Source organism: Myotis yumanensis, unplaced genomic scaffold (genome assembly GCF_028538775.1).
Source record: "Myotis yumanensis isolate MYYU_CA2020_CCGP unplaced genomic scaffold, mMyoYum1.0.hap1 SCAF_4, whole genome shotgun sequence".
Taxonomy (NCBI): Eukaryota; Metazoa; Chordata; class Mammalia; order Chiroptera; family Vespertilionidae; genus Myotis; species Myotis yumanensis.
Window position 1 is genome coordinate 74559246 of NW_027223755.1, and position 23962 is coordinate 74583207.

The 23962-nt window shown below is 43.6% G+C and overlaps 1 protein-coding gene across 5 annotated transcripts in view; it reads right to left on the bottom strand.

The window, feature by feature from the left end:
• Positions 1-23962, bottom strand: part of ZNF608 (zinc finger protein 608) — a 108073-nt gene that overhangs the window by 56229 nt on the left and 27882 nt on the right. For all 5 annotated transcript variants that reach the window (XM_070412549.1, XM_070412546.1, XM_070412547.1 and 2 more), the window contains one exon: positions 3888-4143. In XM_070412549.1, coding sequence (XP_070268650.1) covers positions 3888-4143 — 256 coding nt within the window. The remainder of the gene's footprint in view (positions 1-3887; positions 4144-23962) is intronic.

Here is a 23962-nt window from a genome sequence, read left to right on the forward strand (position 1 = left end):
TTGTCATTGGCAAATACTAGTTTTCTTTCTCTCGCTTCCGTTTCTTCAGTGGCTTTGCTTAACCAATAGGAAAGTAGAGGGGACAGGGATGACAGAGAGAACATGGACACTACCACACCAAGTATGTACTTGGTAGGGGGGAAAAAAAACCATAAATAAGCCCAATAAGAAAAATGATTCAATAAAAATCAAAAGGAAAATACATTCACAAGAACTAAAAGCCAAGTTCAACACATATGTGTTTACACACATTGCTATATACACCATGTTTTGTCTGTTTTGTTTTACCCCTCTCCCCGCAAAAAAGAGCAAATTTTCAAACAAATAACTATACATAGGCATGTGTGTCCCAAATGTCAGGAATGAAATGCTAAGGAAATTCTTTCCAACATCTGTGAGTAATTTTGTACAATACATCATTGCTCCTATGCATGCACCTTAAAGTAGAAAGATCAGAGTAGAATAACTAAACATCCAAATGCAATAATAGTTTTTCTCTCCTATTAAGTATGATCTGAAACCCACTAATGATTTCCAGAGGAAGCTGCTCGGGAACACTTTACTCCTGAGCACAGTTTGGCTCTCAGCAACCAGACTCCATGCATTGGCAGGACGACGAAGGGGAAAGTCTGTGACTAAAAGTGTCTGTGACTAAAAGTATCCTCCCTCAAACGAGGAACTGCAAGCACAAGAAAAGGTTAGGTCTTTAGTGGGGATTTCACATTCCAGTCTTGCAGTTCCCCAGCACTATCCAAAGAAATCATGAGAACACTCAATATCCCCCCAAAGACTGCAGAGAGGAGCTCTCCAAATTTCTAGGATCTTGAAACACACACACTTATACAACCTTCACACACGCGTGAATGCACATAAATTAGGTTTGTGAAAAACACTACGCTATACAATACCCTCCAAATGACAACACCAGAAAAGAGATTTTATTCAACTCAATCTACAGGACATTAGTCAAAGGCTACTGACAGTTTTATAACTGCTCGACTTGCTCTTTGCTCAAGAAGCTCACGCTAGAAAACGATGTGGCTTACTTTCTCCTCCCCTGCTCCCCAAACCCAGCTCCTTCAGCTCTCCAAAGGCATTTGCTCTGTTTTGTTCTTTGTCCTTCCCGAAAGGGAAAAATTAACAGTCAAGTGGGTTTAATTTTTAAATTGGTACAAGAGCCTTAAACACACTGTACTGAGGGGAAAATGCAAATGGAATGCTCTTGGAAATGGTTGCACATTAAACACACATCTTCGGACCTAGGCCTTTATTGAGACGAGTTCTTAACTTCTGTGGAGGTCAGAAGTTTAGTTTATTCAGCAAGAATGACTCTACTAACAGCTACAGCTCCTGTTGTCATCACAGTAAACATCCATACATTCCAAATCCTGGAAAATGTGAAAATAAGGCTGGAGCGGCCCACAGCTCCATGACTGTGTGTGAAAAGCTTCCCCAGCCATCAGGCCGCCGTGGGAGTGGAAAGACAGCCAAAGGGAGGGATGGATCACAGCATACAAAGCAGGTCCACCAGACTCAGGAGATTGAATTTTTCAGAAGAGGGTGAAATGGAGAGGATATATATATATATATATATATCACTACAACATAACAGCAATAATAATGATGTTGGATAGTCATACTGTAAAGCTCTTTAAGCTCATGTGCCCAGGATCAGAATTCCATATCAACTTTATCAATTTTTTAAAGGCATATTTTTTTTCTAAACAATTCCATCTTTTATTAGAGGCTAAGGTTAAAAGTCAAAACCCAGCAGACTTCTAAGCAAAGTGGAAAATAACCCAAGCCTTACAGCTGTTCCAGAAAGTCTGTGGCTAATTTTACAACATCTACCACCCAGGGAGGTCACACTGCAGGAATTCGATCCTGGCTCACACTGGAATAAATAAACGACAAGCGCTAAGTCACAGCTAAGTAAGTAGTGGAAGACAAAGCTTCACCCCAACGAGTAAATTATCCAAGTACAAGAGAATCTTACTTTCAAGTTTACGGAAACATACAGCCCTTACTCTTTCCAAATCTTTTTTCTGTTCCTGAAAAATCAGCGCCTAAACGAATGAACTGTGACCTTATTGTGTCTTAAGTCCTTTTCTATACATTTCACACCAGCGTACCAGTTTGAAGCCCTTGGATGTCACCTCTGCTCTAGGGAAAATCTAAGGGGGGCGAACTATTCCCACAGCCTACAGAGAGGCAATGAGAGAAGCCTGCGCCTCACCTGGAATGGGGTCTGAACAGGCAAGAGGGCTGGGGAAATTTTAATTCCCGCTCCTCTTATATCAATCCCTCCTAATGTGGTTGCACAGTGCTGTTTTCAATGGCTTCCCAGTTCAAAGTTCAAAGGAGGAGGAGCCCCCAAGCCCCCAAATTTTTTAAAGCCAAAAGTAAATTTTAACTATCACTTCCATTTGAGCAAACCAGAGAACTCCTCACATCTACTGCTTTCATTCCATCTCTGGTTCCTTCTTGGATAATTAAATCTTTATTAATCCTCACTGACACTATCTACACATGTTTTATCTAATTATGAAATATGTCCTATAAGAGTATATTTAATGTAATATGTAAAACAAATATTTTTCTAAGAATTTGTTTTTCTATCTTAAAACAACTTAAGCTATTTTCTGCCTTCCGATAATTGTTTACACCTGTCACCTGATTTTCATTCTTTATTTTTATTCTCTCCTTACATTCTCCAGTTTGTCGCTATTCTTAACTATTCTCTCAACTATTTCTTTCCCAACAATTACTCCCAATATAGTCCCTTTTCCCATCCACTCAGCCTTTTTGCATATATTTTATTTTCTTCCCTTTAACTTTCAGCCCTCAAATTTTCACCCTGTTATAGAAGAACCTAAATGATGATTTTGAGTCTCAGACCCTTCTTATTACCCTCACCCTTGTCCTTTCCCTTCTCCCCAAAGACCATGATATTGACAACAGTCACCTCCTTTTCGTTGACCAGTCTAGCTTAGAGGGAAAAAGGTTCCCCAGTGTCTTCCTTTTCCTCTGTTCTCCTGGTACAGTCTGGCATGCTTTTTCCTTATCTTTTCTATTCTGCCACGCCCCAAAGGACAGCTCTCTCTAGTTTTCAATGAACTGTTGGCCTCTATTAATGACACAGGCCATCTGAAACCCGCTGTACTGGATGATCGTGTGCTGCAGACATGGCAACCAGGGTCTGGATCCACTATCAGTATGGTGTAAGTCTGATCTGTGTTTCCAGTAGCAGTGATAGATTAATCTTGACCCATTTCTCTTGCACCGCACTATGACTCATGGACTGCATTTGCCAGATGGCCTGCTGACTTAAGGAGCAGGGAAGGTGCTGTGGTCTCCACCTGGCCATACAAGAGAACTGACTAGCTCACCTGGGGCTTAAGCCTGTGACCCTGGCTTCATGTGAGCACCCACCAGCCAGAGCCACATCACGATGACGGCCTCCGATACACGCAAAAACCCTGGCTCAATTCAGAAGGTAAATATAAGCCTCAACAACACAAAAGACACCACATCAAGACAAACAGAGCAGTTGGCACACCAAGAAGAAAAGAAACTCGAGATCTACGTCACTTTCTAATTTCCATGACACCTCTTAGGGGAAAGGGTAACCCTCACCCTGCTTCTCACAGTCCTTCCTGTTAGCACTTACAGTGAAAAGCCACTTGCAGGGACACCTGAGTCATTCTGAAAGTAAAAGCAGTCATGAACAAAAAGACAAACAGTTATTTCAACAAAAATCCAAAGAGCATCAAAACCACTTTTCTTTCCTCTCTCAATACCACAAAGCAAATTCCCCTTACAGGTGGACAAAAACACATCACAGGGAAGCGGGCACAAGGAAATATATAAAAATAAATTGTATTTACCTTCTTCTGTTTCGTGCCACACGATCCCTTCCAAATTCACACTGGTCCCAGGTTCACAGGGCCCGAGACACTCGGGCTCTGTCACTACTCCAACTTCACAGGTATTGACACCCACGGAACGAGTCCGCACCAAAAGCTGTTCAACCGGGGCTGCAATATTGGATGCAGCCGGGGAAAAGTAGGAGGGCAGAATCTGAGGCGTGAGACTGCTGGAAATCGGCGGTGGAGGCGCTGGCACTGTAAACAGGGGGTCAACCTGAAAGACAGACAGGCTTACTGCAGTGGTGCTGCTTGCTGTGAGTTCTTTTCAATGCAATCTGTTTACATCCCGTCTAGAATACATCACCCTTCCAAATTCCATTTGCAATGGTAATACGCTCTGAGCGTTTTAATGGTGCCAAAACATAAAGCAGAATAAGAGTGAGCATTTTCTTTTTTTCGTGCCAAAGAAAGCAACTATCAGAGCTCTAGCTTCCTGAAGATTAGCCAGGCTTTTCGTGCCCTTCTAAATTCACCAACAGACAAACTTTAGCCTCAGTAGAAGTGAATAAAATATGCTTTGCAAAATTAGGACTATTTACCACTTGTAATAAAATCTTATTTTCAAAATGACAGTATTTTCCAAAGGAGAAACTCCAATAACCACCATATATGCCTCATTGGACATCTAAGCAGAGGAAATGGACTAAAATTGTTTTCAAAGTACTTTATAAATCATAATGAATTAAAGTCACTACTAAAATACATTAACTTACTCTGTCAAATACATAAAATACATAATCTTGGTTATATACACACTGAAACACATAAACTGGATATTATTAGCATGTATTTATTAAGCATCAACTCCGAATTAAGTGTTCTACTGCAAAGTTCAGGAGAATTCACATAAACAGAGAAATAAATGACTGTGCCCAACATCGGCAGAATTTCAGTCTCTTCAAAGCACAAGTCCTGTAGTGGTTGAACTTGTAAAGATAGATCCCTGATGAGTTCAACGGAGACTCTGCAGCCCTGTCTCTTTAATCCAGAAAATGAAATTGACAGCCAGCACAAGACCTTGTGATACCATGTCTCCTGTGGACCCCTATCCTGAGAACAGTAAAGGAGCTCTTCACCTCAAAACATTTGGGCATCTGGCCAAAATTAAACCAAAGGCTGTGCACATACTAAATAGGTAGGTCACCAACCAACTCATCCATTCATTGGACACATTTGAACAACTATTATGACTGCTACACAATAGCTTTGGCCTTGCTGATAGGTTATCAAATGTGAAAGAGCCACATGTGAAAAGCATGTCTGCACCAGGACTCCAGGTCCCCTATGTCCTCCTGTTGCACACAGACACCCTCTACATACCAGGAACAACACCTTGCATGTTTTATCAGCTGGGCTAGAAAGTTGTATGTATAACAAGACACATAGATGGTTGTTTTGGTAAAATGCCAGGTTAGTCTGTTGTACATATATTCCAAGTTAGCCTTTGTAAGAAATCGACACTTGGCTACAGACATAATATTATACAGTCTTTGTTGTTTTAAAAAAAAATGCAAGAGTGCATTTCAAGATAAGTCACATAAGAAAATGTTCTCCCTGGTTCCACAGCTGAAGCAGTCATCTGTGTGGCCTCCTTGTTCATATAACTGTGTGAGCTATTTCTACAGTTTGCATTTCACTAAAATGATAAAATGACGTTCACTTGCCTGAGTGATCCAAGATGCAATAGAACAGCCCTTCATCCAACTGCATGTTAAAGAAACTTAATTTCCTGCTCTCAAAGCTGCCATAAAACTTCTTTTGCTCCATGTTTTTTATTGTTCTTCATTCTTGATCACAGAGCCCAAGAAAGAAAAGCATTTAACAGCCTCAAGCCCCAGATCTGGTGATTTATGCTTTCGTGTAAATGCAGCTTAATGTGGATCAAAGTTCACACTGATAGTTCCTATTTTAAAACCGAGTTGACAAATGAAGAAAGAAGTTCTGAGGGAGGAAATTTAAGGGTGAGGGGAACCAATGCTTCCTTGTAGTCTTTATTATGACTAAAAGATTGCGTGTGATTGGAAGAGCTTTCTAGAATTAAAAAAAGAGAGAGCAAGGGAACTTATAAACTAGCTACTGCACTTGTTTCCCCAATGTTTCCAACAAAATGTAAATTTGTATAGTTACTTGTAAACTGGCTGTAATTTAATGCTACACATATAAACTGAAAAGACTAAGTGGAACAATATTCTTAAACTATTCTTTGTATCACTTAATCGACAGTCTTCATTAATTTCAAGAGAAAAAATTGTACAAAAATTGGATAAACAAGAAAATGAAATAAAACAAAAGAGGTGAGGAGTCCTGGAGAGCACCAATTCTCTGATCAGGACACAATGGGAAAACATGTACAAGAGAGGCTACAGAGACAGGGCATGTCAACAGTAGGATTTGGGCCCCAACTCTGACACTGATTAAGCTTGTGATTTTGGAGAATCAGTTAACCTCAATGAAGCCCATTTTCCTCAACTGGAAAATGTGTTTTTTGGCCTTCTAATATTAATGACAAATCCTATCACAACAATTTCTAGACTAAGTCCTTACATCCATATAACTCAGCTTCTGACTACATTTGCATACAGACACTCACATTTAATAACTAATCACTATTTGGGATATGTATGTAATTCCAAAGAGCAAATTTCTAGAGACTCTAGACGGTTTGTAGGGAGAGACTGAGGTATCCTGGGCCTTTTAGCAAGTTAACTGTGTTTATTTCCATCAACACAATCCAAAGCAATGAAAAGGTTTAGTTCATGATGTCACAGAAGGGACACTGGAGCCCTGTCCCACATGCTTCCAAATGAAAAAGCTAGGGTTCAGAGAGTTTGACTATAAATATGAAGCTAACCTAACCCTAAACAGTCCCCCAATGTGGTAACAGCCTAAAACCCTTAAAATTGATAGGAAAATGCAATAGGTAATAGAGTTTTAAAGATGACTCTTTACAAGTGAATTTCTCTCTTAGTTTTCCCACTGCACCGGCTTCCTCACAGTAGCTCAATATTGCCATTCTCATAGGCACAGGATCACCATGACCAGTGAGAGGGGGAAAGAGAACTTTTCTCCATTGGGATTTCAGGAGTTGGAGTGAAGAACAAAGACCACCCACATGGTCTGCTGGGGGTTCCTCTTCCCCAGAGGTCACTGTGGGAGAGGGCGTAGGGAATTACAGCCATCCCCTAGATGTTTTATTTTCCAATTATTTTTTAATTTTAATTTTGCCAATACAAAAAATTAGGAAAATATCTGAATTTCCATTATCTCTTAACATCATCATTGAATGTGCTATGCTCAGCCCACATTCCTCCTGACATCAACTGACAGGGCCGAGCCTCCCTTCAGCCCGCGTGACCCGGCCAGGCACAGCAGCTGAGTTTGTCTCCCCACTTCCCCCAGGAGACAATCCCAGAATGTTTTAGGTAGAAGGTCATGTAGCCCAACTTACTGATTCTAGAGAAAAACGTGACCCCTATCTGTACAGGGCGATAAGTTATCCCCAGTGGCAGCCTCCTACATGCAGAAACTTTACAGCAGGCACTCAGAAGACACTCGGGGACAAAGAAAAAGGTGTGGGTGGAAAATAATGCAGTGTGGCCAACTCTTTCTGCCTGTGAACGCCCCCAGTGGGAGATGTTCCCCCCAACAGGTTTCAGTTCTCTTGTGTATCTCACGGTGGCTAGCACAAAACCACATGCACCATATGTAAAGCAGGATTTGAGATAGTTTTTAATAGTTATTTTTGCCTTCCACAGAAGATCAACTCCACTGCACCCTGATTTCTCAGGTCACTGATCCCCTACTCTGAACCATAATTTCTTCAGCTAACAAAGTTAAGACAGAGGGTAGCAACAGTTCTCACAAGGACTCCCTCAAGGGAAGAGGCAGCTTATACTTGGACTTGATAGTGGTGGGCCTCGGGGATGTACTGGTTTCAAATCCTGGTCCTGTCTTTACTTGCTGTGTGGGACCCTGAGCAAGCTACCTGGCTACTCTGGGTCTAAGAAGTGGGAGTAAGAATAACATTACTCACATAAGGTCACAGTGAAGACTCAGTGAGATAATTCATGCAAAGTGAAGGCTCAGTATAGTGCTCAGCTCAGAAACAATGGTTTGTGAGGGAGGTGGGGGGGAGCGCGGGGGGGGGGGGCGGGGGGGGGCGGGGGGATGTCCCTGGTCAGATTGTACAGTTCCCTAACTCTTCACACAAACTCACAAAGCTCCTTTTTATGTCCTATTATGTTTAACATAAATCTCTAATCCCCTCCAAATACATGGGTAAGAGCAGTTAAAGTATGTTAAATATGTAAGAAAAAGGGCTTAACCCTGAAAAGCTCAGCCTGGGGAAAGACTCCTTTCCTAAACTGGCATCTGGTCAGGTGAGCCCTACACTTCTGCAAAATCCCTGCCCACTCATCTCCCATTGCACCCCGTTATCATACACTGCTCCCCCCAAAGCCTCCTTTTATTCACCTACACTCAGTCAGATATCCACCCGATAGATAACTTCCACACACCTGCTGTGTGCCTGGCACTGTGCAGCCTGCTAACAAAACAAGAGTGGGCAAAACTGTGGCACTAATCAAATACGATCATACAAACACAGAAAAATTACAGCTGTAACTGCAGACATGCACCCAAGGGCAACCAGCAACATGTGGGGGGGGGGGAGGGGTGCAGGGTCCGTCTCTGAGCTGGAATCTTGCTCCACCTCTAGTGACATAAACTCAGGCGAGTCCCTTGATCTCTGTGGAACTCAGTGGCTTCATTTGTAAAATGGAAATAACCCCTGGCTAACGCGACTACCACATGAGATCACCCAGACAACATTAGCTCAGGGCCCAGTACAGAGCAGCTGTAATAAAATAAAAGGGACTGCCGTTGTCAGGGTTACTATTATTATTACAAACATACTTGAGACCTGAACTAAAAGGTAATCAATAGGTGTTTTGGTCCTACAAGGCCAAATGCTAGGCTTTGCTACATTCAAAGACAATTCAAGAGAGGCGGTTATAGACACCTTTCTGGGAGGGTTCCCTAAAGTAGCAATAATCACATGTTCCGTGAAGAAATCAGTGGGGAATTAGTAGTCAAATAACACGAATAACTGGAATAAAAAATGAGAACAGAGCACTGGCTGGTTTTAGCAATGGTTCCTTTGTCAACGCCCTTTTCTGTCATCTTGATGGGACACTGATGTAGCCTATTACAGCCCAAAAGAGGGAAGCAGGAAAGCAGCCATCTCCAGTGGAAAAAAAAAAAAAAAAAAGACCCATAAGTCTAACAGCTGGTGGTGGCAGCCTGTCAAACTGAGGAAAGTTAATGTCAAGAACAGACGCGCGGCAGTCTCTCACTGTTATTTTTGCATGATTATTCCCAGGTGTTGGTGCACGCTGAGCAGTAGCCTGGCTATTTATCACTCCAGAGAGCCTGGAGCCTGGGAGTGGGGGAGCAGGGAGGGAGCGAGAGGTGGGGAAGAAAAGGTTATTTACACAGATAGCGGCACTTAGTGTGTGTAATCAGAGGGCTGGGGGAAATCCGCGGCGAGATTCTGGCAATATTTTCTCTGTTCACCTTATTTCAAGGGCTCCCTGAGTGCTGATGAGCCTGGGGAGCTGGTGGCGGCAGCTTTGTATCACTGGAGCAGCGACTGTGTGAGCCTGTGATGGCTTCCAGGACCCAGACACTGACAGCACAGGAGGAAGAGTCAGTCTCCAGGGCCAGGCTGGGGGTGCTCCAGTGGGCACTCCTGCTCTGCTCAGATCCAACAAACAGCCAGTCAGGTGGCTCAGGGACAGCGAGTGCTACCAGGCCAGCGAGAAGGGGAAGCCCACACGTTGGGGCAGATCTGAACCCTACCGGGGCCTTGCCCCAGGTTTCTTCCATCTGTGACCACAAAGCTCCACATCTTGCTATTAACCCCTCAGTCCTGGAGTTCTGAGATCGCCAGCAACCACAGTGAGAATGGCGTTTTATTTTGCTTGGTCAATACTTTTACATTCTATGAGCGTGCTGGGGCGCAATTACTTAATGCTCACGTTTTCTCTATACCCTGGTGTTTGGCTGTTTTATGAGATTGCCCACAGCCTCCTCTTTAATTTAAAAAGCATTAGACAGAGACTGCACCTTGGGTAGGGGAAATCCCGGCTCTTTAAAGGTGACCACTGCTGCAAGTCTCGCACTTTGCATTTTAACCACCCTTTCTGTCTGACGTCACCGCCTCATTAGCAAAGCAAGGGAAGCTTAAAAGACTGTTTCCTGAAGCACTGACCTTTTCTCCATCCTTGAAAGACAAACCTGGAACAACCAGATTCGGCTGTCCCTAGTTCTCTTTCCTAAATGGAGCAGACTTTTCCCTCTAGAACCACAATCAAAGCGATGTGTGCTTTCCAGCTTGCTTTGAAAACAATACAGGCAAATCCTCACTAAGGGTCCACTGTGTACCAGGCACCACACACTTTCTAAGTCCTTTAACTCTCATAACATCCCCATTTTATAGAGGCAGAAACTGAAGATCTCAGGGGATGGGCAAGTTATCTAAGGAGCTGAAATTCAAGGCCAAACCCCACCGAGTTCAAAGTGCATGGGGCTTTCTTATAAAAAAAAAAAAAAAAATAGTAACAGTATCAGCAGCTACTGTGCAACACAGGCAGTACAGGAGAGGTTAGGTTCTACTGTGCATTCTTTCATTCAATCTTCACAAGATTGTCAGGAAAGTACTATACAGATGAGAAATAAGAAACGGGAAAAGTAACTTTAAAAGGTCATTTAGGGTCAGTGGCTGAGCCAGAATTTGAACCCACATCGACGTACACCAAAAGCAAGCTCTCCGAAACGTAAAACAGAACACACGTTGGAAAGAAACCTTCCTCCTATTTTTTGACCTTTTCTGTATGTTGGAAGCCACACACACCTGTGTCACCTTTTATTGCACCAAGTTCAAAACCGTGAACCTCAATCGTCCGCTCAAATACTGCAATCCCTTCAGAAGCCGAGCTTAAAACCTCACTGAAACCGAAGCTCAGCTTTGTCTTGTTGTCATTGTTTTAAATCATCCCATTCCAAAAGCTACAACCACATACAGGGCTGGGAAATTATACCACTATTTTCTTTTTCTCGTCCCCAGGTGTGAAGACCAGAGCCTGCCCTAAATAAAAAGCCAGCCAAAACGTTTAGCTGCTCAAGTGCTTTTAAAGGCTTAGCCTCTAACCTGGGCGAACTCTGCCTGGGGATGGGCCAGGGCTCTGGCCCCAAGGCCAGTGGGGCCAAGACGAATGCTTGCATTTCCAGCCAGAACTCCAGCTACCCCGAAATCACAGAAGGAGAGGTGGCCTAGGGAGGTCACAGACCGCGAGTGTGTCACTCCAGAGGTGGCCCTACATACAGGGCCCAAAGCAGAGGCACAGACGGGCCAGCCACCTGTGTAAAATATACTTTAAACGGCAGTGACTACTTTTCACGTCATCCTCTAACAGTGACAGTTTTGCAAAGCAAAAGAAAAGGTACTGCGTATGTAAAGACCGAGTTTGATGAAACGACTCGACTCAGTGTCTTAAATGTATTTGGTTGTTTTGAAGCCAAACCAAAGCCCTCCCTGGGAGGCTCTCCCTGAGTAGGAGCTCCACAGGAGCATGGCACGATGGAGGTGGCAGGACATTTCCACCAGACCACGTCCGTTATCACATGCTTAGCCTCACTTGTGCGCTTTGAAAAAACCTGTCCTGTTGCTGAGCCACAGACTCTTCATCTGTTTCAAAAGTGCCACTGACATCTCCCAGGGCTCAGGGAGCTGGGTGTGCTTTAAATAGTAGCAGTAAATGACCCGTGTTTTCATATCGTGTTCGTAAGGGTTGCCTGATTTCCTCTCCTTCTGCCTACTTCCAAAGCCGCTTAAAAAACAAAAGCCATCCACAAATAAAGGAGACTGTCCTAAAGGTACTAAACACATCTGTCTCCTTGAATTTATCCTTTTCTCGAGTCCCTTTACTTTTGCACAAAGGGGAATTCCTGGAAAGTTTCACACCAAGCCCATATTTATCCATTAGATCTGGTCCCCAAACCTTAGAAGTGAAACTTTACTCTGGATTTCTAACTGTGGATTTTGCACTGATACTAACAAATCAACCTCAAAACCTCTGAATACTTGAGTCTCTTAGTAGATCCTGGACATCAATACACTGCCGGGGTTTGCAGGACTCTAAATTTCTCCTGAAATGAGGGAAAGATTAGAGGCCTCTCACCCTCACTCTTCTGGACACAGACATGATTATAAGAAGGGAGATTGGAGCTCAGGGAGGAAATAAAAGCCTGTGTTTTGATTTGTTTGGGCCGAGAGGGGAGTCACCTTATTCCTAATCCTTTCTATTCACAGCACTTCTTTACCTTACACCATGAAATCTCATTTGCAACCACCTGAAAGGAGTATTTTAGACATTTGAATTATCAACACAAAACACGCCGGCCCTACAAATAACAAGGAAGTACCTGGTCACACTGTGAGGGAACGAAGGCGGGCCAGCCACGGAGGGGGCAGTTCGGACCCCCTGCCCACACACTATCTTGGGACCATTCAACTCCCCTCTCTGCCCACATAATGCATGTCTGAGTCACAGCATGCATGTCTTGTCTCTCTCCCCTCCAGGACTCCTAAGTGCAGATTCTAAATACTGATCCATCTCAATAAAGAAAGCTTTGAAATTTTAATTTCATAGCAAATCAAGCCACCCAGTAAAGAGCTCCATAGTTTATCACAGAGATCAAAGGTTACAGAGGGAGATAAAATCAGAGTCCTGCTCCCACAGCCATGGACATGCCCATGTCCAAGGGCACCTTGGAGACACTCAAGGTCACTGGAGTGTCTGGTTCTTACAGCTCCAAGGGGTGGTGTTCTCCTCTGACTTTGGAGGATCTCCTGGGAGGGCCTGTCATGACCTCCACCAAGTTCTGTACTTCTTCTTCTGGTGAACCGTCCCTCCCCCACCCAAAAGCTGTTCCCAGTCCCGAATGCAGCCCTGGCCCTGAGCACGGCTGCCAGCGGAGGTCCTTCTCCAGGGAGAGCCTCCTTCCAGACATTTCATCCATAAAAACATGAGGGGGGGGGGGGGGGGTTCACTTTTCATTTCACAGCCTTCTGTGCTGCCTGAGTTTTGACACGAACACATATTCCTTTCATACTGTTTTTTAAGACTAATTTTTAATTAAAAGATGCTAAGCCATTCCGCTTTAGAATACAAGTAACCAAACGCTAGGGCAGACAGGAGAAGGCGCGTGATGAGGGCCGTCCTCTGGACTCCCCGTGCGGAGGCCCTGCAACCAACAAGCCAACATGGTCCAAGGACCTCGTCTGTGCGACAGGGGACAGTGCATGGGCCCCCCGGCCGCCCCTGGGGCAGGGCCGCTGCGGAAAGCCGCCTCACCATGGGAAGTCCTCTCATCATCCAACAGATTTTTGCCAGGTGCCAGGAGGTGCCAAGCATCGCCGGGAGCTGTGGAGGGGCCGCAGCGCAGAGGCAGCCGCGGGGCCACGGAGCAGCGTGTGTCAGGGCTGAGCCGGCAGTTGGGCCCGGGGCATTGTGGGAGGGAGGGTTGTGGGATGGGGGGGCATTGTGGGAGGGAGGGTTGTGGGATGGGGGGCATTGTGGGAGGGAGGGTTGTGGGATGGGGGGCATTGTGGGAGGGAGGGTTGTGGGATGGGGGGCATTGTGGGAGGGAGGGTTGTGGGATGGGGGGCATTGTGGGAGGGAGGGTTGTGGGATGGGGGGCATTGTGGGAGGGAGGGTTGTGGGATGGGGGGCATTGTGGGAGGGAGGGTTGTGGGATGGGGGGCATTGTGGGAGGGAGGGTTGTGGGATGGGGGGCATTGTGGGAGGGAGGGTTGTGGGATGGGGGGGCATTGTGGGTGGGGGGACCCAGCAAGTGCAGGAGGGACCCAGGAGGAAACCCGGGGAAGGAGGGAGGTGGACAGCCGAGCCATCAGGACATGGGGTGGGGGGGGGAGGTAGGGACCAGAGGGGGCGCTGAGGCTGGAGAATGAGGCCTTTGGGGGCGGTGTCTGGGTTCTCATGAGCCCAGGCCAAGCTAAGAAAATGGGCGGGGGCGGGGGTGGGGTTGGGGGGGTCGTTGTGAAGTTAGAAGCGAGCACTGAGGCTGGGATGGCTCCTCTGGTGACAAGCGCACAGGAAGCTGTGGGAGGAGAGGGGGTGCGTGTGGGGAAAGGACAGAGGCCATTGCAGTCCTGGGAAGAGATGGTAGCGGAGGCGGGGGTGGGGGGAGATCGGGGACGGAGCACTCTCAGCAGCGGGGGGGGGACCCAAAGACGGTCCCAGGTTCTGTTTCCGTTGGTGAGGGCGCACCCCCACCTGTGGGGCGAGGTGCCGGCAGGTGGGAAGACCGTGTGCAACTCCAGGGGATGCGCTAGACTAGCGAGGAGTCACCGGGAAAGGGCAGCGGGAAAGGGGTGCGGCCAGCGGAGGCGGTGAGCTGGCGCAGGGGACGTGTGAAGGGTGTGAGGAGAAGGGGCAGAACCCTGCGCCCCCACATGGCCGGGCAGGAGGAGAGGAGGGTGGCTGTGGAGGTCACAGCAAACCCGGAGTGGGCGGGTGGGGGGTCTGGGGGGCTGTCGGGAGAAGACATGCCTGGAAGAGCTCCACCTTCGAGGGCCCCCCCCTCCCCTCAAGGGCAAGTTCTTTAAAGGCTAATAATTGCCAATGTAGCCCTTACTTTCACCCTAACAGCCACTGGAGCCCCGCAGCGTGGCCCCTAAGCTCCCTGGAATCTTCTGTTTCCATTGGTTCGCAGCATTGCCGCAGCCCTTCCCCATGAGCCGACTTGCTCTCTGAGAGCCCAGACCCACCCCCCAAAGGCCAGCTCCCTCCACCTCCCCATGTCCTAGGCCACCGAGAAGGAAACGAGGCCTGAGCTTCAGGAGGCGAGGCCACAGAACCCCGGGCATCCTGGCTGTGCTGCTTCCCAGAGCGGTGCCCCGCGGCACCCACCCACCGAGGCACCTCGCTCCCTCTGCTCCCTTCTCTCTTCCAGTTCTCCACCCAACGTTCCTGCTCCCAGTCTCCAGATCCCATTTCCTCCGAATGTGAGCTCCTCCCCTTCCCAGTCTCAGAGCAACGAGCCTTTACAGAGGAACACTAAGGGCAGTTTCCCTGCTTGGGGTGTCTTCCCGTCCACAGTCCAGGCCAAGGGTCAGCCAACGAAGGCCTGGGCGCCAGAGCCGGCCCACTACCAACTTTTTGTACAGCCCACAAGCTAAGAATTCGTTTCCCAATGAATTTTTACAATCGTTTTAATGAATGCAATCACTAACGATGAACCCATATTACTCGAAATGATATTACCACCCCTCCCCCCAATAAAGAGAATTCCATTCTTCTCATTAGAAGACCTGTATTACCATCAAATTGGACTCAATTACTATCATTAGGTTTGCATTTTCATCCACTTAAAAAAAAATCTGTAGGCATTGTTTTCTCTCCCTCATTATGTAAGTACTTCCATAATATCCTTGTTGCATCTGGGCCCATTAAGTTCAAAATATTTACTACGGGCTCTTTGCAGAAAGAGGTGGGTGACCTTTGGTCTCATTAGTGGCAGTTGGCCTCTGAGCCACGTGGGTTTGAACTGCGCAGGTTCACGTTAGGTTTTGTCAATAAGTGCTGTAAATGTAGTTTTCTCTTAGGATTTACTCAACAATTTTTTCTTTCCTCTAGCTTACTTGTGTAAGAATACGGGATATAATACATATAACATATAAACTGCGTGTTAATTGACTGTTCATGTTATCAGCAAGGCTTCCGGTCAGCAGGAGCCTATTAGTAGTTAAGTTTTAGGGCAGTCAAAAGTTAGAGTCATCTGGGGGGGGCGGGGGGGTTGGCACTCCTAACCCCATGTTGTTCGAGCGTCAACTCTACTTTCTTTTATTCCCTTTTTATTGAATTTATTTATTGAATTTATGGGGTGACACTGGTTAACAAAATTATACAGGCTTCAGGTACACAACTCCACAACACATCATCTTACACTGTATTGTGTGTTCACCACCCCAAGTCTCCTTCCATCACCATTTACCCTCTTCCACCACCACCACCACCACCCCTGCAACTCTACTTTCAATAGCTCACTTAGGTCTACACCTGGACTCTAGTATTAGTTGGTGGAGAGGGGGGATAAGGGAGAGGAATGGGGGAGGAGTGTCAGAAGAGAGCAGGAAGAAATGGGGAATAAGAAAAAGTAAGCATACACATCTCTTTCTGAATAAGGGAAAAAGAAAAGAATTAATGTACCCACTACTTTTCAGCTTTCCCAATAAAATCCAGGAGTGATAACCGAGAAAAGTGACCCAAGGAGGTATATTTCAAATTTAACTTAAAACATTCAATACATGTTTATCAAGCATCTCTTTATAATGCCAGCCTTTGTGCTGCTTGGCACTAATATAATGATAATCAAGACAGACAAGATCCCTGCCTGCACAGAGCTTACACACAAGCAAAATAAATAAATAAACAAAAACACAAAAAAATTTCAACAAATTAGACTTCTCTACTCCTATAAGACTAAACAAAACTTAAGCATCCTGTATAGTTGCAAGGTGTGTTTTTAATAACGTCTTAATTATGAAAATCAGGATACTTTCATTCCCTTATAAGTGAGTGCACTGGATGAAATAACTGATGTTCTTAAACACATTTTGTTGGAGACTATAAATGAATCAAGCAATCCTAGACACCTGGAGTTTTCACCTACGATCAGGTCATGAATGGGACAGCTAAGATCATCAGGCCCAGAAGCTCCTTCTCAGAGAATAATGACCGGCAGGTCAGTGTCTCAGGCCAAGTGTCCCAGCAATACTTTTGACCTGGATAACCTAGTATAAAAAATATAAAAAATAAGAATGCAGTCTCTGTGTTTGGCTCTCAGACCATTAGCTTACTAGCTACATAATCTTAAATTTTTATTTTACTTTTCTAAGTCTCAGTTTCCTTACCTAAAGTGGGATTACCAATTTGTATTTAATGTAATAGCTACATCAAACAAGATAATCCATATAAAGCCCTTGTTATCCCAACCACATAATAGGTGCTCAACAAAAGTAAGCTACGACTGTCATCTCTAGCGTGCACTGTGCCCACCAACCTGAACAGCACATGCTCACAGGCCTTGTTTAACTTCTCACATGGCTAAACCAACACATGCTACTATAGTCTCTGAAAACCAAATGAAATGGAAAACTTCAAGATATCTGGCTCTATAATTGAACATTTATAGTTATTTAGAATCAGGCATAGAGCAAGATTTTATCTGACAGACACAATAATTTTATTCTCCTCTAGAAGCTGTTGTCCTGGGAGGAATCCTAGCCTAAGAAGGAGATCAAGAGCTTCCAGTGTCAGCTTCGGTAAAATGGCATGAAGAACGCTAGCCCGAGGAATTAAAATAAATTCTATGAAAATGGTCTCAAAGGATTGCACAAAAGCATATTAAAATGAATATGATGAGGGCTTAGTGGGGGATGGGAGATGGGCCACACTATCTTAGCATCCCTATTTCCAGAATATTTAATTTTACTGTCATGTTTCAGAATATGCTTAGAGAGCTACAATCCTGTAAGGGACAGTGATTTTGTGTTTCAGAATAGATTTCAGATGGCTCTCACAAATTATTGAGACTAATACTAGGGGCAATTCACCCAATCTCCTGCTTATCAAATAATACTTGCCCTAAATGTAAGAAATCAGTTCCCAAGTAAATGGGTGGCCGCAGCTTTTAAGGTGGACAAGATTTCTCAGCCAGTAAACAAGGAATTTTATATGATGTAGCAAAAAAAAAAAAAAAAAAGATGGAGGACATATTCTATATACCAGCATTAAACTAAAAACACCCTGGGGGTGATAGAGTTTCCACGTTTGCATTAAAATGTCTATTTCTGCTATGCCTCCCGTAATATTATAGTAATTTCCAGTTACGTGGTAAACACCTGCAAACAGTGTTAGCATTAGACTAAGCTAAATTTAAATTAAGTTAATTTGAATCATGATTTGTCATCAGTCAAGTAGAACTGTTATATTTTTTAAATGGAAGAATGCATACTTATTTTTGCCATGACAGTAATACACTTCATAAAATTCACATACATATACTACTTTTTAAAAGAAAACATTAATGATGGCAAAAAAATCTTTAAAACTATTCCAATTTTTATTTCTCATAATACCACCCAGACTTTACATATGCATATATTTTATATAATCAAAATCATACTCAATCTTTTAATAGGCTTTTTCCCCCCTATTTTACAGCTACATTAGAAACTCTAATATAGTTGCTTTATGTATCAAAACTAAATGAAGAATCCATTTGAAAGACTATCTCCTCTAAGTTAATCATGAATATTTTTCTATGGTGCATTAAAATCTAATAACCATAACCAAACTAACTTGCATTTAAATTGTTTTGTTTAATAAAAAAGGGGAGGAGGTATTTCCTTCAACCACAAATCATTTTAAGATAAGCAGCTCAGTTAAGTACCTTTGGTTTTCAATGCTAATATATATCAATAAATATTTATTACTTGATTATAGTGCTTATTTCAATTATAGCCCTACATATACTGGGGGGAAAGGGTTCTCAGGTCAAAGCCACTATCAGGCACTGAAGCAATAAACCTGGCACCTAGAAGTGAGGGTACAAGTAAGAAGCTAAACTGGGGAAAATAGCTTTATGTACATAAAAATACCAAAGATTATATAAAAGGCACATCTATCTAGAGCATTTGTTTTATCTAACAATTTTAAGTCTTTAATAAAAACTGGGAAGTACTCTGAGATCTGCTGTAACTCTGTCTTGTTTGGGTGTGGTGGAGTGGGGGAATTTTGTCTCAGGTAGCTGTGGTGGTAAGAGCATTCCCCTGCATTCTTACATTCTAGAAATCTAGTAACTCATAACTATAACAATTTATTAACAAAACCCCGACTCCCAATCTTTGCCGCATAATTTCATTCTACATAAAAGTTGTGTATTTTGAGAAAATATTTAACCTCTAACACCTCATAATGATATGAACATCTCTTAAAAGCAATGTGATTTTTTAAACCCAGTAAAAACATATTTATGTATATTTCTTAAAGTCAAATAATATGATATAACCACTTCTTTGACATCTAATATTTGACCTAGAAAAGAATAAGTGAGGATTAATTAACTAAATGTCAGCAAGAGGACTGAGGGACTCTGGAATAATACAGCCCAAGGATACGCAAAGGTATACAAGGAGAGCAGTGGAATGATTTTAGAAATTATTTTCTCTCTTTTTTTGGGGGGAGGGTTGTTTTATAGATGAGGAAATAGCTCAAGGACACAGGAGTTTAGAGTAGAATAAAGGCCCAAGACTCAGCAGTTCCCAATCAAAGCCCACCATGTATATGCAATGTGCAACCAGGTTTCATCTCTGCAGTGCCCGGAGCTCTGGGCAGGTGGATGTGTCTGCCGCCAGCGAAGCGTCCCCATATGGGCACTGAAGGAGGACAACAAATACGATTTCTGGGGCTATTCCTGCCTCCACTTGTAAAACCTTCTTGCTTTTCCTTGCCTTCCCACAAAGTGGAGTCACACCCTGACGCATAGGCTCTGCACACACTGTGACCGGCAGTGCAATTTCACAGCTCCAGGCGGCCCGTCCCAGCCATGTCACAGTCTGAGTGCAGGCCCATATTCTGAGGACTCCCTCCCCGCTGGCCTCCTCTCTTCTTTTTCAGAGTGGCCTGGCCCCACTCCATTCACCTCGGCATTTGAGTAGCAAACGCCAAAATCCGACCTGCCACCCCAACCTGTACACCTGCCCATGGAGAGCAGGCAATCTTTCTCTGCTGATCATGCTCCAAGTACCTTGTTAGAGGAACAAAAACATTCTCTCTCACAAGCGTTAGAAAGTCTAATATTTTGTCAAACAGAAATGAAAAATAAACCTAATCTAAGCTGTCACAGAATCATGAAATGCCTCTGGCAGTTCTATCAAAGTATGTAGACATGTACGGACTCTTTGAAGAAATGAAACTGCACTTTATCAAGTATGATTTATAAGCAACACTGATGTAGCTGGTAGATAACACTGCTGTCTAATCATTAGTAGTCAGACAACAGCCATGTGAACACATCAATTATGGGCCACTGCCAAAAGCCCTTGAGATGGTGGAGATTAACAGCCAATCCTCTGTTTTACAAGCTCACATCAAAAAGAATATTAATAAGAGGAGGGGCGATGTGAAAGCTTGTCGGAGTAATTCAGCCACTAAAACAAGGCATTTCCCTCTCTCCTTTCTGTTGAGTTGGCCCAAGGAAGAAGCTGGCATAAGCTACAAAGTGCAATGCTGCCAACTTCTTGGAAAATGTTTTCCCCTAACATATGGGAACTTGTAAAGGTCTGCAAAACTGCTATTTGGTGAAGAAAGACAGGCAAGCCTTCTTCATATCCCTTTTTTAATGCTAGAATGAAACAAATGAAGTCATGATCGAAATACTTTTAAATTACTATACATTGGCTTTTTCTTTACCCTGAAAATCAGAAATTTTGTAAAACCTCACATATTTCTTATATTTCCACAATCCACGAAAATTTAATTAGCTAAAAGCACTAACCTGCACATTAATGAGTTACTTCAAATCAACATGGCTCTTCCCAATGTAGAACAAAAATCAAAATGTGTGCTAACTCTAAGTACTTAAATTCCCTCTTTCCAACCATCTCAGGAAGACAGATATAAGTCCCACTGATATTTCTGCAATTAGAATTAAACCAGCTCTCACAACCCATACATAGAAAGCATCTGCAAAAATAGAAGCCCCAGGCATCAGTATTTAATTCAGCTATATCAGTATCGGATATGTCCAGTGAGGACTGCTATATTTTTGTAAATGATCAAATTAAACCAAACAGCTGGCACTAATGGTTTAGTGGGGTTCCAGCACATTCCCTAATATATGAACATAAGTCGCACTACAAAATGCAGAGCCTGGGTTTCCCCCTGCTAACACTTAGAAATCTCTTTGAATTTTTATTTGTAGCAACATTATATTTACAGAGTGTTTGTTGCCCATCATTTCAAACCCAGCATGGGGTAGTGGGAAAACATTAGGGGAGGAAAAAGAAGCATGGGGTTCCTGTTCCTTCTCTGTGGTCAAGCTGTGTGGCCCCCAAGTAAGTCACTTAATTCAAGGGCTTGCTGACAAGCAATTGTTAAATCAAAGATTCTTTATCTGGAGTTCAAAGTCTTTGTGGAGTCTGAGAAATCATCTATAATAATCTATAATAATAAAAGCATAATATGCTAATTAGACTGGATGTCCTTCCAGACGAAGCCGGGACTTCAAGGGAAGCCCCGGTCTCAGGTGCCAGAGGGAAGCCAGTGCCAGCAGCCAGGGGAAGGAAAGTCTACTCTTGCACGAATTTCATGCATCAGGCCTCTAGTGTAATTATAGAAGCAAAGGTTTATGTGTTTGTAATAGGTATACTTCCTCCCCCACCCCTGAGACAAAGAGTGCATAGATGCTCAATAAAGTCCTAACCTAAAGTTAGGAAGAATGGACCTGGTGGTAAAGTCAAGACAAGAGCAGTCCTCTTTCATTGTGCTGCATGCTCTGTGCACGTTTGCTAAGTAAAGGCTCTGCATTAGTTCTACACCTCAGTTTCTTCACGGGTAAAAACAGAGCAATATCATGTTCTCTGACCAAAGGCTGAAGTGAAAATCAACAGGTTATGGCTTTAGAAATACACATAATTTACAGTGTTGTTAAATTAAGCAAACATTCCTTGGGCAACTAGATGCTACATGTTGTACAAAGATTCATTATTATTGATTACATTTTTGATACTAGAAAGGAAATAGCCTTTGGAGTAAATAACTAATCTGGGAAACTTACTTTGGGGGTGGGAGGGACCCTCAAAAGGAAATGATTCCCAGGCCCTGTTGATGATATGCCAGCAGCACCCTCCAAAAGATGTTAGAGTTCTCATTAATGGCACCATCAATATCATTTTTTATAATACATCTGATTTTTGGATTTTCCCCACCACTTTTCCAGTAAAAGCTCCCTTATGTCAGAAAAGCACACGACTTACTAGACTCTAGAACAGTGGTTCTCAACCTTCCTAATGCCGCGACCCTTTAATACAGTTCCTCATGTTGTGGTGACCCCCAACCATAAAATTCTTTTCATTGCTACTTCATAACTGTAATTCTGCTACTGTTATGAATCGTAATGTAAATATCTGATATGCAGGATGTATTTTCATTGTTACAAATTGAACATAATTAAAGCATAGTGATTAATCACAAAAACAATATCTAATTATATATGTGTTTTCCAATGGTCTTAGGCGACCCCTGTAAAAGGGTCGTTCAACCCCCAAAGGGGTCTCGACCCACAGGTTGAGAACCGCTGCTCTAGAAGAACCACAGCCGTGCCCCAGCCGTCAAACACAGCAACCACTCGTTCAGGTGAAAAAGACCTTCACAATAAACACATACATTTCAATCTATTAAATGTATATTGGTAAGTGTATTTTTTTTGCAAAAAAAAATGTATTTTAATAACATGTTGAGTTTAATGAGCTACTTCAAGGTAAAAAAGAAAAATCAAACCACTGTTCTATTTAACAACAGTTATGACTATTAATGACATATGATTGTAATCAATGATTATAGACCAAAGCTGTCAGAATGGGCTGTGCTCCAAATACTAACACAAATTTCGCCAAAGATGAAGGGGCCAAATTCCATCCCTGAGTTCCTAAGGTCTTATTACACTCCCAACGCCTGGGCTGGCTTTTTTATATATACATACAAATTAGATTGTTAACTCGGTTTAAACCAGGTTCCCAAGGTCACACCTAAGCTCTAAGCTGTAACAGGCAGGTCTCCCTTACGTGGATAAAGAGCAGCCTTCCATTTTAGCCCGGAGGGTTTTGTGGGTGACAAAGAAATCATCAGACAAAAATGGGCCAGCAAACAGGATGCCATTGCCATCTGTTATTCTGACACCGGGGAACCCTTCTGGGTAAAGCATCTTTATTCTTTAACCCTTTGTATGCCATAAGCGTCTACAGATGCAAGCGGTGGACCTTTTTTTAAAAACTAAATTCAAAGTATCGTGGCAGTTAACTGATTAAAATTCAACAGACATGCTCTACCAGACCCAGGAGAGCAGGTGCAGTATAACCGAGTGTACAGACACTTTAAGTCATTTTAAAATGCCACGTAAAGGTAAGATAGGTGGAAAACCAGATAATTCCCAGCAAGGTGTTTGCCTATGATCTCGATGGGGAAGAAAGACGAAAAGGTGTGGAACCTGAGCAGCCATCCTCGAGGCCCTCCTTTCCCTGCAACACAGCACGTGTTTACTGAGCAGTTCCTCGAATCAGGCACAGTGCTGGGTGCTGGGGAGAGAAAAACTAGTAAGATATAAAAAGGGAACTTCCGTTTGACCCAGGGATCCCACCTCTGAGAATTTACTCTAAAACGCCCAAAACACGAATCAGAAAGAATGTATGCACCCCTGTGTTCATAGCTGCACAATTTACAATAGCTAAGATCTGGAAGCAGCCCAAGTGCCCATCAGTAGATGAGTGGATAAAAAAGCTGTGGGACATTTACACAATGGGATACTATGCAGCTATAAAAAAGAGGGATCTTTTACCCTTTGGGACAGTATGGATGGACCTGGAAAATATTATGCTAAGTGAAATAAGCCAATCTGGAAAAGACAAGTATCACATGACCAAAAATATAAGACCTGAAGCAGGGAGGCTTGGGACAGACTGACATACCTCGATGGGGATGGGGAAGACAAGAAGAGATAAACCAAAGGACTTACATGCATAGCCCATGGGCACAGGTAATGGTGTGGTGAAGACCTAAGCGGGGAGGGGAGGCGGGGGGGGAGGTTCTAATGGTTGGAGGGGGGATGGGAGACATCTGAAATACTATCAACAATTATATATATTTTTAATAAGTAAGACAGCCTCCATG